The following is a 15,044-nucleotide window of genomic DNA, read 5'->3' on the forward strand; positions in this document are numbered from 1 at the left end:
AAGTCTGCGCTTCTTGGAATTGGTCAATCCAGGGAAATTTGATGAGATGAGACAAGTGTTTCCAGAGGAGGCATTTCAGAGTGTCCTGAAAAGTTTTGGCCAGTTCTTTGATTCAGGGAGACTGAGGTCTGAACTTCAAGTCCTATATTCAAACCAAGACTTGCAGGGCAACAGGGGAAAACTATGTGATTTCTTGCTGTTTCTGAAAGACATGGAGTTGGACAGTGCAATGCCTCAGGTGTACAAACTATTGTCATTAGTGGCAATGATTGGAGCTACATCTGCAGGTGTAGAGAGGAGCTTCTCCTGTTTAAAGTGGCTCAAGTCTTACACCCGCAACACCATGGGCCAAGGCCGTTTAAGCAGCCTAGCTCTGCTGGCCATTGAGAGGACACTAATCAAGTCCCTGGAAAAGACGCCTTGTTGGTACGACAGGGTCACAGATCATTTTCTTGAAAAGGAACGGAGGGTAGAATTTAAGTATAAATAAACCGACACATTTTATGATGTCGGCCGAAATTGAGCTTCCCCTCCTTGAAAGACCAGCATCCACCACTGCAGGCCAAGAAAAATCTCATAAGTTGAAGTGAAAGATGGTGAGAACAGTCATAGTCAACCCACAGACCTGCTCCAAAGACCTACAACATGATCTTGCTGCAGATAGTGTCTCTGTGCATCGTTCAAGTATACAGAGCACATTGCACAAAGAGATGCTGTATGATGCTGTAATGCAGAGGAAGCCTTTTCTGCGTACACTGCGGACAGAGTCGCTTGAGGTATGCTAAAGCACATTTGGACAAGCCAGCTTCATTTTGAAACTAGAAGCACTCGGAGAGCGCAAACCTCCGCCAAGGCCATAGGGTCACTGATGTCACATGGCCCTTTGGCAAAGAGACTTATTCCACGTCGTTTCATGCATCTACCGTCATGTGCCAGATTCAGTGGTTAACCCTCTGAGGTCCGAGGGCATTTTTTTGGACAGTTCTCTCACCTGGCATAAATGTTTTATTATTGCTGTTAACAGCTCTCCCTGCATCCCACAAGTTTTATGTCTCTTTTTTCAGGACAACCTGTACTTTCAAAATATATATGCTATAGTTGTGTTTTATAAGTGTAATAAAGGTTTACAATCAGAAATAAGAAAGGAAAAAGTAAAGCGGAAAATAATTTTCCACACACATTTATTCAAAACACACAGCAAACTATAATAAAATAGTAACACGAACCAATTCCAATTGGACACTAACATTGCTCACATCATCACACAGCTTCTATGAGGAGTACAAAGATGGTGGACGGTGGCTCGAAATTCTGTGGAGTTAACTTTTCAGCAAAAAAGTATGTTTCTGTCTCATATCATTAAAAATTTATTCAGAATTTATTAAAGTTTTGTCTCAGCCATTGTATACGACAGCGTCGGCCCCAGAGGGTCAAAGCCTTAGATCTTCAGCAAATGTATTAAAGAGATGTATAAAGAGAAACTGCATGAACTACACATGAGGAGAAACAAATGCTAAATTATTGTTGTGTCGTAACTTCATTTTTGTTGAGCCTGTGTGACCCGTCTTCATGACGTTCGATGCAAAAATGTTGATACTGGCCCTATTCTGCAATGATAAAGAATCCTTAAAAAAATGACTGGATCCGGATCATGTTCTGGATCATTACCAAAATGTAATGACTTCTAAGTTAGGCCAAGATACACCCCTAGTAAAAATGTCATTGAAATCCGTTGAGGATTTTTTGAGTAATCCTGCTAACAAACCAACCAACAAACAAATTGATGCGACCGAAAACATAACCTCCTTGGCAGAGATAATAAGGTGCTGTGGACTGATGAAACTAAAATTGAGTTATTTGGACATAACAAGGGGCGGAATGCATGGCTGAAAAAGAACACAGCTTTCCAAGAAGAACGCTTGCTACGTACAGTAAAATTTGGAGGTGAATCTATCATGCTGTGGGGATGTGTGGCCAGTGCAGGTACTGGGCATCTTGTTAAAGTTGAGGGTCACATGGATTCCAGTCAATATCAGCAGATTCTTTAGAACAATGTTCATGAATAAGACAAAGTTGAAGTTGCACCGGGGCTGGATCTTTCAACAAGACAACGACCATAAACAATGCTCAAAATCTACTAAGGCATTCATGTAGAGGAACAAGTACAATGTTCTGGAATGAAATGATCAGGGTGCCCAAACATTTACATACAGCTGTATTAACTCATTCCACATAATTTTAACATTTCAAAGCTCTGACCTGCTTTGAAACTCCATTTTAGTTTTTCTTGCATGGAAGAGATACAGCTGTAAGAAAAAAAAAAAAAACAGTGGGTTGACATGGCATTTATAGCCAAGGTAATCTTTTCAACACGTGTACATTATGAATGCGTCTTTCTATAAAACGTTTCTACCGCTATCCCTTTGAATATCATCAAGGTAAAGTACAGTGAGTACAAACGAGACATGATTTTTATTTATTTTTATTATTATTATATTTTACAGCCCAGAAGGAAAAAAAAAATGTGATGCAAGGATTTTTGATGAGCTATTAGTCATCTGGTTTCAATACCACAGAAAAGTAGTGAATGAGTCTGTGAAGGTGAACTCCTTTATTCAAGAGAAAATGGCGGAAAGGTGGCAGGTAAACAAGTTCTGTGCTGCATAGTGAAGTCTATTCCTTTGCACAAATGCTATGGAATAAAGGTTATTGTGCAAAGCCACAGCACCAGATAGTTTTGGTACTCCAAACCACAACTTGTAGTTTTCCATTCAGGACTGTGTTATAATTCATATTTAGATCATATTTCTATTTCTGGTCCTTGTTCAACATACAGGACTACCCAGACCTATGTGGACCCTTGGGGCAAAAAAAGATAAACACAGATCATTTTGTGACTCTCACTTTCTGTTTTGACCACTTAATTCTCTGTTCAATTCCATTTCAGTTTGTTTTGTTGCTTGATGCAGATATGCATCACGGCGGAACCCCATCAAATTATCCACATTTTCAGTTTCAGTTTGAATGACTGTTGAAAGTGCAGACTTGAACCTACATACTACTTTTTAAATTTTGTTGGTAGATCCAGTAAAACCTGAATAATGATTAATAAATTTCACCAGGAATTTTGCTGAATTATTGTGGTAATGTGTGGAGCACTGCTATGTCGATCAGTTTGTCCAGCGTGCATGGTGCGCGATCGGGTGGATTTCCTCACTTTCCTTCTCTGTGCTCAGAGCATTTACAATGAGAAAAGACAAGACATTATCCCCCCTTTATCCTTTGGTGGGAAAGCCAATACATTTGGTAGGAAAAGTCACACTCAGTCAAAGCCGCTTCGATCTCTGAGCGCTTTGACCAGTGGTGCACGCGTGTGAGTGTGCGAACAGGTGGATTTCCTCATCTTCCTTCTCTCTGCTTGGAGCATTTACAGTGGGAAAAAACAAAACAAAACATGATTTTCCCTTTATTCTTTGGTGGAAAAGCCAACACACTTGGTAGAAAAGACACAGTCAAAGCTGCTGTGGTCTCTGAGCTGCGCAATTGCACCAGTAGTCCACGTGAATGGGTTTTTCCTCACTTTTCTTCTCTCTGCTTGGAGCATTTATAATCAGAAAAGAAAAACAAAAATTACCTTTTATATTTGCATTCTAAGTTATACAAATGGTGTCTATTTGTAGATTTTACAGTAATAATAATAAAAAAACTTTTTTCTATTTGGAATTTAGGTTTCACTGTGAATTTTGGTTTACTGTGTAAGTGCAGTATGTCAGAATGAAAGAAAAACAGTAAAGTCACATAGGTAAGGTTGTGCTGAAAACAATGATACCAAACAGTTTTTTTTAAGATAAATTATGATGGTAAAACCAAAAGTAGTCAAAAACGGCCAGTTATACCCTGGATTCCGTAGGGTTAATGTTTAACATTACATAAAATCCTTCCATATTCCATGCTTTTAATACAGACAAAAATGCAAAATTTGCTTAAAATCACAAACTTAGCATTTGCATGCTACATTCTTCCACAAGGTGGTAACAGTAAGACGAAAACAAGCGGTGAAAATCAGTCTGACATACAATTTACATGCATACACTATTGCTTCATTATTTTGACATCTCAGTCCCTTATCTATATAACTTTCAAAAGCTAACCACTTGAACCAGCATAAAACATTCTTAAATAACAGGAAATTATACAGTTATTTCACATGACCCCTGTCACAACATGACAGGGTTCCCTGTGGGGTTTTTTTGGCTCAGGGCCCCAGCAGACTCTAGAATCACCAGGGATGATGATGTACACCACAAGATCTTTTTGCAATCCAGTTTGAGGGTGACATACAGAGTGGACATGGAGAATCAGTGCAGCACACAAGCACAAAGATATAATTTCAGTTAAGACCACTTGAGTCAAAAAGAAATCTTAATTTCATGCAATGATCAATTTGGTGGTGCAGCTCTGTTTTGGGGGACTTTCCCACTTTTTCACATAGGTGCATGGAGGGACAGGGGGAGCACCTACCTGTGCCTCCATGAACATATATATACATATACAGCAGCAAAGATCCCAAGCACAGGGAACAGAACAGAGCATGCAACAGAGACAAAGAAACAACAGTGGGTAACCTGGACACCAGGTAAAAAACAGAGAGAGCACCGTGACCTCCAATTCAGCATGTGAAGGAAACAGCTATGCCACCTGAGACAGTTAAATAGGATGCGCTATGAGGGATGTGCAAACTGAAAGCATATGAGGGAGCCAGCTGATCAGTTAGCTCTTGTGGGTTGAACTTAATTTTAATTTTTTTTTAATAATTTATTTGTATGTTACTGCTGCAAATACGTATTTGAACACCTACCAACCAGCAAGAATTCTGTCTCACACAGAGCTGTTAATTTTTCTTTAAGAAGCCCTCTTATTCTGCACTCTTTACCTGTATTAATTGCACCTGTTTGAACTTGTTACCTGTATAAAAGACACCTGTTCATACACTCAATCAATCACACTCCAACCTGTCCACCATAGCCAAGACCAAAGAGCTGTCTAAGGACACCAGGGACAAAACTGTAGACCTGCACAAGGCTGGGATGGACTACAGGACAACAGGCAAGCAGCTAGGTAGAAGACAACAACTGTTATGATTATTTATTAGAAAGAGGAAGAAACACAAGTTGACTGTCAGTGTTGTGGCTGGGGTGCCTGGCATGCCTGGCTGGCTTTTGTTTGTCTTCTGTTTTCTGTCTTTTGTTTTTCCTTCCAGGTGGCACGCGTTTAGGACTGAGTGGCTGTGTGGCTGAGTTATCAGGACCTCACCCTGATCACCTGAGGCTGATCATGTGCAGCTTGTCAGGACTCACAGCTGTGGTGCATCTACACGGATTGGAGCATGGTGGCATTTAAGTCTGGAGTACACAGTGTGTATTTGCCAGAGACTCGACCTTGTGACCAGACGGGTGAGATCGTTGTCTTGAGAGCCATCTCATCATTATGGATGCAGAGAACGTCCAGGTTTGATGCCATGGTCTGTGAAAGAGGAGGGGGTGAGGTCTCACGCTCGTCAGCACACTTCCTGAGGTACGTCAGGTTTTGTGACTAACATTAGTACAGTCAGTAAATGTGGTGTCCCTCACACCTTATTATATTGAGCTGTTATGTTAGTCGTTTAATCAGTTTCCACTGCAGTGAGTAATGTGAACGGGGTGTTCCATGCCTGCAGGGTGGGAAGCTGATTAGTGATTAATCCAGGAAGTGTTTGCTGTTTGTGTACACCTTTGAGCGGTCTCTCTGTGTGTGGAGTGTGGACTCACATGATGGTTTCTTCTTTCACAGACTCGGTTTGTCGCGGCCACCTGGGGGGTGTCGGCGGGGTCCTTGGGTCCGAACTGTTTCTGGCTCCGGACCGTTTGTGCAGCTGGGAGCGCACCGTATAGCCACCTCACCAGTCCGCGCACTCATTTGTTATACTTTTGCACCGCACTGTTATGTCATTAAATTTTGTTATCCTTTGTACCGTGCTCTGCTTATTTCATACTGGGTCCTTCAAACGCTGGTCGGTTCTCCATCCTGCGTCCGACACATAACAGTAGTCTCTGGCCAAACATCACGGACCCAGCGGTAGCAGAGGCGGTAACGCGCCGGGAAGGCGGCAACAGAAGTTCAGATGTTATCCGGATCAGTTGCGGGTGCTCTCCGCCCGGATGGTGCGTGTTTGAGAACCCATTACTGAATACTGATTTGAGCTCTCTTGCAGCCGTGTTCCTGTGTTGTGCCTTATCCGAGGGTCGTGGTGGAGTGTGACTGGCGACGGCTTCGCGTCACACTTCGACCGGATAAGAGGTTTAAACGGGAGCTGCATGAGTGGGTCTGTAATGGGTGAACGCGCACGGCGGAGCTCTGTGGCACGGGTCGCTGTGCTTCCTGTGTTACAGTTGTAGCCCCGTTTCCCTGGGTGAAGATAACTACTGCGTCTGTTGTGTCAGCTCCGGCATAATTTAGTTGAGGCACAGTTTGGTTGTGTGTTACGCACAGCTGCACACAAGAAAAGCAGCATGAGTTTGTTTTCTCTGTTACCAAAGGGGTTTTTATTTTTAGCACTTTGGCTCCCTCTGTTGGTGACTGAGTCACATTACCGTTAATGCTCTTAAGGTGGAACAGGTGTGTTCCATTTGTTTGAGCTTAACGGTATAAATCACTTATTAGTTTTGTGTTGGTTCATTTTTTGTGGGTGTTTTTTGAGTTGGTTTTTGTGTGGGATTTTTTACACCATTAGTGTTCTGGGGTTGTGACCCTGCAGTCTGTCTGGAGCATAAACAGGACCCAAGTAACTGTATGTTAGTCTGTTAGTCTTTTTTTTTTATTTCTTTTGGTTTCACCTCCCAGGGTTTGATGGGACGGTCCTCTGGGGGGTGATGGGGGGGTAATTGGGTTGTTTTTTCTTTTTTCTTTTTTTTGTTTTTGTTATGCCCTCTCTTCTCCTCTTCTCCTCTGGCTCCAGCCGTGTGAGCCGTACGTGTCGGCGTTGCTGGAGTGGTGCAGTTTGGTTATGCTGGGCGTTTCCCAGGTAACCTCTGCACCCGGGAGGGGGGGGGGGGGTTGGGGTATTTTTTTTATTCCCTCTCTTCTCCTCTGGCTCCAGCCGTGTGAGCCGTAGGTTGTCGGCGTTGCTGGAGTGGTGCAGTTTGGTTATGCTGGGCGTTTCCCAGGTAACCTCTGCACCTGGGGGGGGTGTTGTTTTTTTTGTTGCTTCCCTGTTCCACCTCCGGCTTCAGTGCGCCTTTGAGCCATCTGCCATCGGCGTGGCCGAGGTTTGGGGCAGTGGAATATACCCGCAGCTGGTGGCTGGTTTGGAAGTCGGAGGGGTGGTGCCATTTTGTGCCGTCTGCCATAACCGCTGTTCCACTCCTCCCGGTTGACTTCTGGGGTATAGTCATGGTTGGTGACACTGGACGTGCTTCCAGTTTCCACTGCGCCGAGGGGGTGGGGTTGGGGTTGTTTTTTTTTTTGTTTTTTTTTCTCTCCTTTTGTTTTTCCCCCCAGTTTCCGCCCTCAGGGTGTGACTGTGGTGTCCTCTGGGGGGGAAAGGGCTGTGGGTCCATCTAGCCATAGATGGCCGGGGCTGGGTCCGTTGGTCATGAGGGGGGCGTCTCCTGGGGTTGATGGAACGGTCCTCTGGGAGGCGCTGGGAGTCCCCGTGGGTGACTTTGGATCCCAGAGGGACCTCGGCTGTGGTTATTACTCCTGGAGCTGGCGGGATGTCCTCTGGGGGGTGTTGGTCCCTACATGTCGTCGGGGGGGGGGGGGGGTTAGCGTTTTTTATGTGTAAGCTTAAGTTTGGGTTGTTTTTCTTTTCTCCTCTTCCCGGGGTTTGATGGGACGGTCCTCTGGGGAGGGGGGGGTGGTTTGGTTGTTTGTGTTTGTCTTTTTTGTTTTATGACTAATCAGACTGTAAACATGGTTGGACAAAGGCTGACCGCACAGGTTTAAGAACTCCTGGCCACACCTGTGCAAATCGATTGACAGAAACAAAGGCAAAGATGCAGCCAGAGGAGAAGACGTCAACCGTTCTGTTAGATGAAGATTCTGTTGGAGGATGAACGCAGATACGGTTTCCAGCCATGGTCCCTGGAGGGGGGTGTTTCTCCTGGGCCAGGTTTGTGTGGTCGCCGGGAGGCTTCCCGTGAGGGTGGGGTGCTGTTGTGGCTGGGGTGCCTGGCGTGCCTGGCTGGCTTTTGTTTGTCTTCTGTTTTCTGTCTTTTGTTTTTCCTTCCAGGTGGCACGCGTTTAGGACTGAGTGGCTGTGTGGCTGAGTTATCAGGACCTCACCCTGATCACCTGAGGCTGATCATGTGCAGCTCGTCAGGACTCACAGCTGTGGTGCATCTACATGGATTGGAGCATGGTGGCATTTAAGTCTGGAGTACACAGTGTGTATTTGCCAGAGACTCGACCTTGTGACCAGACGGGTGAGATCGTCGTCTTGAGAGCCATCTCATCATTATGGATGCAGAGAACGTCCAGGTTTGATGCCATGGTCTGTGAAAGAGGAGGGGGTGAGGTCTCACGCTCGTCAGCACACTTCCTGAGGTACGTCAGGTTTTGTGACTAACATTAGTACAGTCAGTAAATGTGGTGTCCCTCACACCTTATTATATTGAGCTGTTATGTTAGTTGTTTAATCAGTTTCCACTGCAGTGAGTAATGTGAACGGGGTGTTCCATGCCTGCAGGGTGGGAAGCTGATTAGTGATTAAGCCAGGAAGTGTTTGCTGTTTGTGTACACCTTTGAGCGGTCTCTCTGTGTGTGGAGTGTGGACTCACATGATGGTTTCTTCTTTCACAGACTCGGTTTGTCACGGCCACCTGGGGGGTGTCGGCGGGGTCCTTGGGTCCGAACTGTTTCTGGCTCCGGACCGTTTGTGCAGCTGGGAGCGCACCGTATATCCACCTCGCCAGTGCGCGCACTCATTTGTTATACTTTTGCACCGCACTGTTATGTCATTAAATTTTGTTATCCTTTGTACCGTGCTCTGCTTATTTCATACTGGGTCCTTCAAACGCTGGTCGGTTCTCCGTCCTGCGTCCGACACATAACAGTCAGTCTCCCTCGGTCTGGGATTCCATGCAAGATCTCACTTTGTGGGATAAGGATGATTCTGAGAAAGCTCAGAACTGCACAGGAGGATCTGGTCAATGACCTGAAGAGAGATGGGACCACAGTCACAAAGATTACATTAGTAACACACTCCACTGTCGTGGTTTAAAATCCTGCAGGGCAGCAAGGTCCCCCTGCTCAAGCCAGCACATGTCCAGGCCCGTTTGAATTCACCAGTGGCCATCTGGATGATCCAGGGGAGGCATGGGAGAAGGTCATGTGGTCAGATGAGACCAGAATAGAGCTTTTTTGGAATCAACTCCACTTACCATGTTTAGAGGATGAGAACAACCCCAAGAAAACCATCACATCCGTGAAGCATGGGGGTGGAAGCATCATACTCTGGGGGTGCTCTTCTGCAAAAGGGACAGGACGACTGCACCATATTGAAGGGAGGATGGATGGGGTCATGTATTGCGAGATTTTGGCAAACAACCTCCTTCCCTCAGTAAAAGCATTGAAGATGGGTCATGGCTGGGTCTTACAGCATGACAATGACCCCAAACACACAGCCAGGGTAACTAAGGAGGGGCTCCGTAAGAAGCATTTCAAGGTCCTGGAGCGGCCTGGCCAGTCTCCAGACCTGAACTCAATAGAAAATCTTTGGAGGGAGCCGAAACTCCAAACCTGAAAGATATGGAGAAGATCTGTATAGAGGAGTGGACCAGAATCCCTGTTGCTGTGTGTGCAAACCTGGTGAAAAACTACAGGAAAGGTTTGACCTCTGTAATTGCAAACAAAGGCTACTGCACCAAATATTAACATTGATTTTCACAGGTGTTCAAATACTTATTTGCAGCAGTAACATACAAATAAATTATTTAAAAAATCATACTTTGTGATTTCCGGATTTTTTTTTTTTTTTAGATTATGTCTCTCACAGTGGACATGCACCTAAGATGAAAATTTCAGACCTCTCCATGATTTCTAAGTGGGAGAACTTGCAAAATCACAGGGTGTTCAAATACTTATTTTCCTCACTGTATGTCTTTATTTGCTTGGTGTTTCACCTGTGGTTAATCGATATGTGATTGAAGTGCATACCTTTGTAGAGGAGACTTCGCTTGACATTTTGATGTATAATAAGTATATGCTGGTGTCAGCATTGGTTAGTTATGAGTGTTCAAATGTTCCAAAACAAGGCAAGTCCCCAAATTTGGGGACTCTAGGGTTTAAGAGGTTAAAATAAATAACTGAATCCCTGCTTGGTTTGTTATAAAGAACAAATAATGTGTAAATTGTTTCATGTATGAATAATAACATTTTATAGCTGCAAAAGGATAATATGACATGACAATCAGTTTATTATTAAGCATTGTCACGACAGCATCTTGGATACAAAATTTTGGTGTGAATTTAAAACCAGGAGTTGCAAAATGGACTGGCACAGAGCGTGATTGGCCATTTGGGGCATGTCCCAGCGTTGGGTCAAGTACATTTACAAGTACTTTTGACATTCTGCAAAATGTACTTGAGTCCAACTACATGTATTTTCTCAAGTACAAGTACTTTTCATGTAATATGATATGTTGGATTACGTTGTGTTTAGGGAAGGAGGGGATATTGCAATATATACCTGCATATGATTTTGCTTTTACTCACTCACTCATCTTTGATACCCCCGTCACATGAGCGCACAAATGCCGCATGTATGGTCATTTGAACGACACTCATGCAATTCATTCTGCATTCACAGCATTCCTACAGCAGTCTACATTCCTGTTTCACTTGTGCTGGAAAACATTCCAACGGCAGTTGAGTTGCAGTCGTACTGCATTCTTACTGCTGTATGAATGTGATACGACATTTGTATGGCAATACAATTCAAACCATTTGAACTGCATCCAAGGGGCTGTACAAATCATTCAAGCAAGTCGAATCCTGGCCAAATATCTTGACATTCCTACCCATCAAACTAGAGCATGAATGAGCATGAATGCTGTACAAATGGACATTCGAACATCATTCGTGCAATTCGACCTGCATTCAGATTCCTCAGACAGCATTCGTGTGGCACTTAGGAAAATACAGCAAATTTTCATGGTCAGCACAAATATCAAGAACAGTCACACTACTGTCATGCTGCATTCAAAAATATTCGTACAGCAGTCGTACTGCTGTGTGACTGCTTCCTCGAAACTGGCATACGAATTGGGATCCAACATGGCAACCCACCAGCATTCAGAGCAGTCTTTATAACAGGAATTAAATTTTTAACAGACAAAACCAAATTCATTTGTTTCCTCAATTTCAACACAGACCATCAAGTCGTCAAGTAAAAATTGAGCATCATTAGCAGTAACATGATTGTCTTACATTTAAACAGTACATTCGTTGTTCTTATATTCTGTGCTCTCTCATTATTTGGTCCTTACACATTTTCTTCCATTTGTGTACATTTGTACATTTAATTGTTTCCGGTGCAGTGTCAGCATGATGTGGTATCTCACCTGTCACATGGTTGCACTGTGTTCGTGTTCTCATGTGCACGCGCACGAAACCGTTGCCACAGCATGGTATGGCATCCGTACACGGCTGTCCGACCATCTGGCCCTCCTGACAGCGGCTGGAATTTTTCGAGGTTCGGCAATTTGGCCATTTTTGTTTTTTGTTTTTTTTTGGCTTTTCTCGGCCTCATTCACCAAACTTCGTGTTATGAGTGAAGGGGCCATTAGGACCATCTTAATGATGAAATGATGTGCTTGATCCACTGAGCTGAGCGAATTAATTTCTTGTCAGAAATGAACTATCATTTACTTTGTGCTATTCTGATTCTGGGTGTTGTCTGTTGTTGTTTCGTAATTTACTTTACGGTATCCGTCATTTTTAGAATGTTTGCAATGCATGCAGTAGCAATCATCACAGTGCATAATTTTGTGCATGTTAAATTTTAAGCAGAAAAGCTAAAAACAACAGTTATAATCTTGGCAGGACAAATTTTATTATTTTACTGTAACATTATTTTATTTTTTATTTATTTTATTTTTAAACAGTTCTGGGGAATTTGTCAGGTAGATGTACTCCAAAGGATTCTGTTCTATTTTCATGGTTGCTGTGACGAGATGTTCTGTATGTGAGAAGAACACACCAAAGCCATGAATGATGAGTAATATATGGATTTGTCAGAAATTTCAGTGATTATTTGAATAATGAGCCACGTATATGATGTTCTTCTGAAGGAACTGCAGGAAACAGATGTAAAGGCTACAAGGGCTTTCTCAGTGTGGAACCTGCTCTGTTGCAGGTAGCCCGTCCTGTCCTCGTAGCCGCCAGGTCCTCGGATAATAGGCTTCTAACAGCCTTGTACTCACCACTAACATGCCTCTAACATCCTCGTTTGTCCTCCTAGTACCTCGTACCCAAATCGGCCAATGCTATTTTGCTAAAATTTGAACTTCACAAAATCAGAGATGAGCTTCGTTAGCTGAATAATCTGCCTCTAAGAATCACTATTCTCCTATGTTTCTTGAATAACTTGACTTGCACATAAAAATTCATACTACGTGGCCCATTATTCATCGTTCATTATTCAGTCTGACCAGGGCTTTATTCGAGAGGTGGGGAATACCCTGCACAGGGCACCTGAGTACTGCAGGACCTTGGACATATTCTACTATCTTATTAATATTGTAGCGTCACATGTGACTGGTGACTGTGTAGGTAGAGTGTACATGCATTGTGAAGCTGCTTTTAACAGGTGTGTCTGACTGTTGCACTGGACTTTAGACCGATCAGACCAACCGAGTCTCACGGCAAGTCATGATTCAGCAGCACGAAATATACATTAATTTATTGGTTTGTGGTGATATTGTGACGAAAAGTGCCTCATTTTTGTCACTGCAGCACGAATTCATTCTAAATCATTCCGTTATGGCTGCACAAAATTTAAAGTGAGGGGGGGGGGGGGTTGGGGTGGTTATGGTTAGGATGGGGTAAGGAGTAGGATTAGGTTATGGTTAAGGTTAGGGTTGGGGTAGGAGTAGGAAAATTTGACTCATTTCGTCACGGGAGCACGAAAAAAAAAAGTGAGGCTGGGCTGACCAGACACATGGAAGATACAAGCACACCAGCTTTGCATCTGACCATAACTCATTTTTAAAGCAAGACACATATACGTATATACGTTAGAGGATGCATGTGCTGGGTATGAAAATGACAGCCAGGTGGAAAATAGCAATGACACTGGGCTGGGATTTGCACAGGCTGTATTATAGAAAAAGTAAGGCCTGTATTGGTCCTGATGCATGTTGGTGCCGGCTGGTGCTTATCTTTGGATTTCGTAGCATCAAGCGGATGAGAGTCTGTGACTCCCCCTGAATGGGATGCCAGTCCAACACAGGTTACTTCCCCAGATCAGTACCCAATTAGAGCTGAGTGGACTGTCCAAGGACACAGACAGGTAGCATGAGCAGGATTCAAACCCGGGTGTACGTATTGGCAGGCCAGTACCTTGTCCACTCAGCTACCCACTCTCTACTGGTGTACATTAGGGGCCAAAGTAACTTGCATGAGTGTGGATTTTCTGGATTTCACAGATTTTGCCCATGTAGTCTGCACAGAAAATTCATGCTGACTTAAAATTTGGTGAACTTTAATGAGCAAATTCATCCAGCTGTCCAGTCACAGTGCTTTATACAGATGACCTCTGAGGCAAGGAATCTACAAAATGCCAATTTTGCAAAGATACATACACAGGTGCTTCAAAACACAGAAATGCATTGCAGGAGAAAAAAAAACTGTTCTTGCACTAGTTTTCACCATCTTTTCCCTTCACTCCAGTGAACTTGTCCACCAATGTTCAAGCTTCACTACAGTATCTCTTTGTGGTGAGTCACATCTTGAGCATCCAATTATGTTTGCTCCTGGGTGAGACTGCGCACTTATTGAAGTAACCTCGTAGATTTAATTTTTATTTTAGAAGATACTTCAGAATGTCTGCCTGTATTTTTTGGTGCCTTTTGGATTTAATCAAGGTAAACCTGGTAAATTTGCTAAACGGAAGAACACAGTATAGACTGAAAGGTGTTTATTCACTAATCGGGTTGAAAACAAGTAGCAGAATTTCATCATGGCTACATGTAAGGATTGTATTTGATGTGGTGTCTCTTTATGAGAACAGCTGGTTGAGTATTTGGAGACAGTAGAGCACACAGCGATCATTGCCAACAACAATGCTGTATGCAATTCAATGTCTCCATCATTACCCCACCATTTAGTAAGAAAAGTCCCACGGGTCAAAACTGTTGCTCCATTTGTTTCACTTACTGTGCACTTACATTACACTGCAGTTACTTAACACTCATTTCCTCACATCACTCTCAGTGTCTTACTGTGCAAGTGCCTCAGCAAGGTCAAATACCTTTCCCTAATAGAGCATCTTTACACAGCAGAGATGGGAGTGCTCCGGGCTTACAAAGGTTAACTATAAATCACAGAAAAGGCATGGAAATGTCCTCAAAGATGCACATTCATGCACACACACAAACAGGAAAACAATGCAATAGCAATGATACACTAATGAACTCACTGTGACACAGTGGTGACAGGCGCCAGCTCATTGTCTCGCTCCAACTCCAGCTCCATGTCATCTGCGAAGCTGCAGTTTCTGTGGAGAGGGCTCGGTGAATGGACCTCTAAAAGGCCAGGGCTTCTCTTCACTGCACACAAACACAGTATTCGGCTGGAGCTGTCAACATGTTCGTGCACAACATTAACCAGTGTTGTGTTAACTGACCCGAGGTTGCTGGGTTCCTAGATAGGAGTGAGTTTATGGTCAGGATTAGCACAGATTGTTGCTAATGGCTTCAGGTGGCACTTTAAAATGTCATTTATTGAGAAAGTCTTGCCGATCTCTGGTTCACCCTCTCGCAGTGTCACTTGTCTATAGCTGAGTG

The 15,044-nt window shown here is 43.6% G+C and overlaps 1 protein-coding gene across 1 annotated transcript in view; it reads right to left on the reverse strand.

Moving 5' to 3' along the window:
- Positions 1-15,044, reverse strand: part of kcnq1.1 (potassium voltage-gated channel, KQT-like subfamily, member 1.1) — a 298,840-nt gene that overhangs the window by 105,833 nt on the left and 177,963 nt on the right. Inside the window, exon 12 of the mRNA XM_034184774.1 lies at positions 14,678-14,807. Coding sequence (XP_034040665.1) covers positions 14,678-14,807 — 130 coding nt within the window. The remainder of the gene's footprint in view (positions 1-14,677; positions 14,808-15,044) is intronic.

The sequence above is a fragment of the Thalassophryne amazonica genome, chromosome 2 (assembly GCF_902500255.1).
Source record: "Thalassophryne amazonica chromosome 2, fThaAma1.1, whole genome shotgun sequence".
NCBI classification, from domain to species: domain Eukaryota; kingdom Metazoa; phylum Chordata; class Actinopteri; order Batrachoidiformes; family Batrachoididae; genus Thalassophryne; species Thalassophryne amazonica.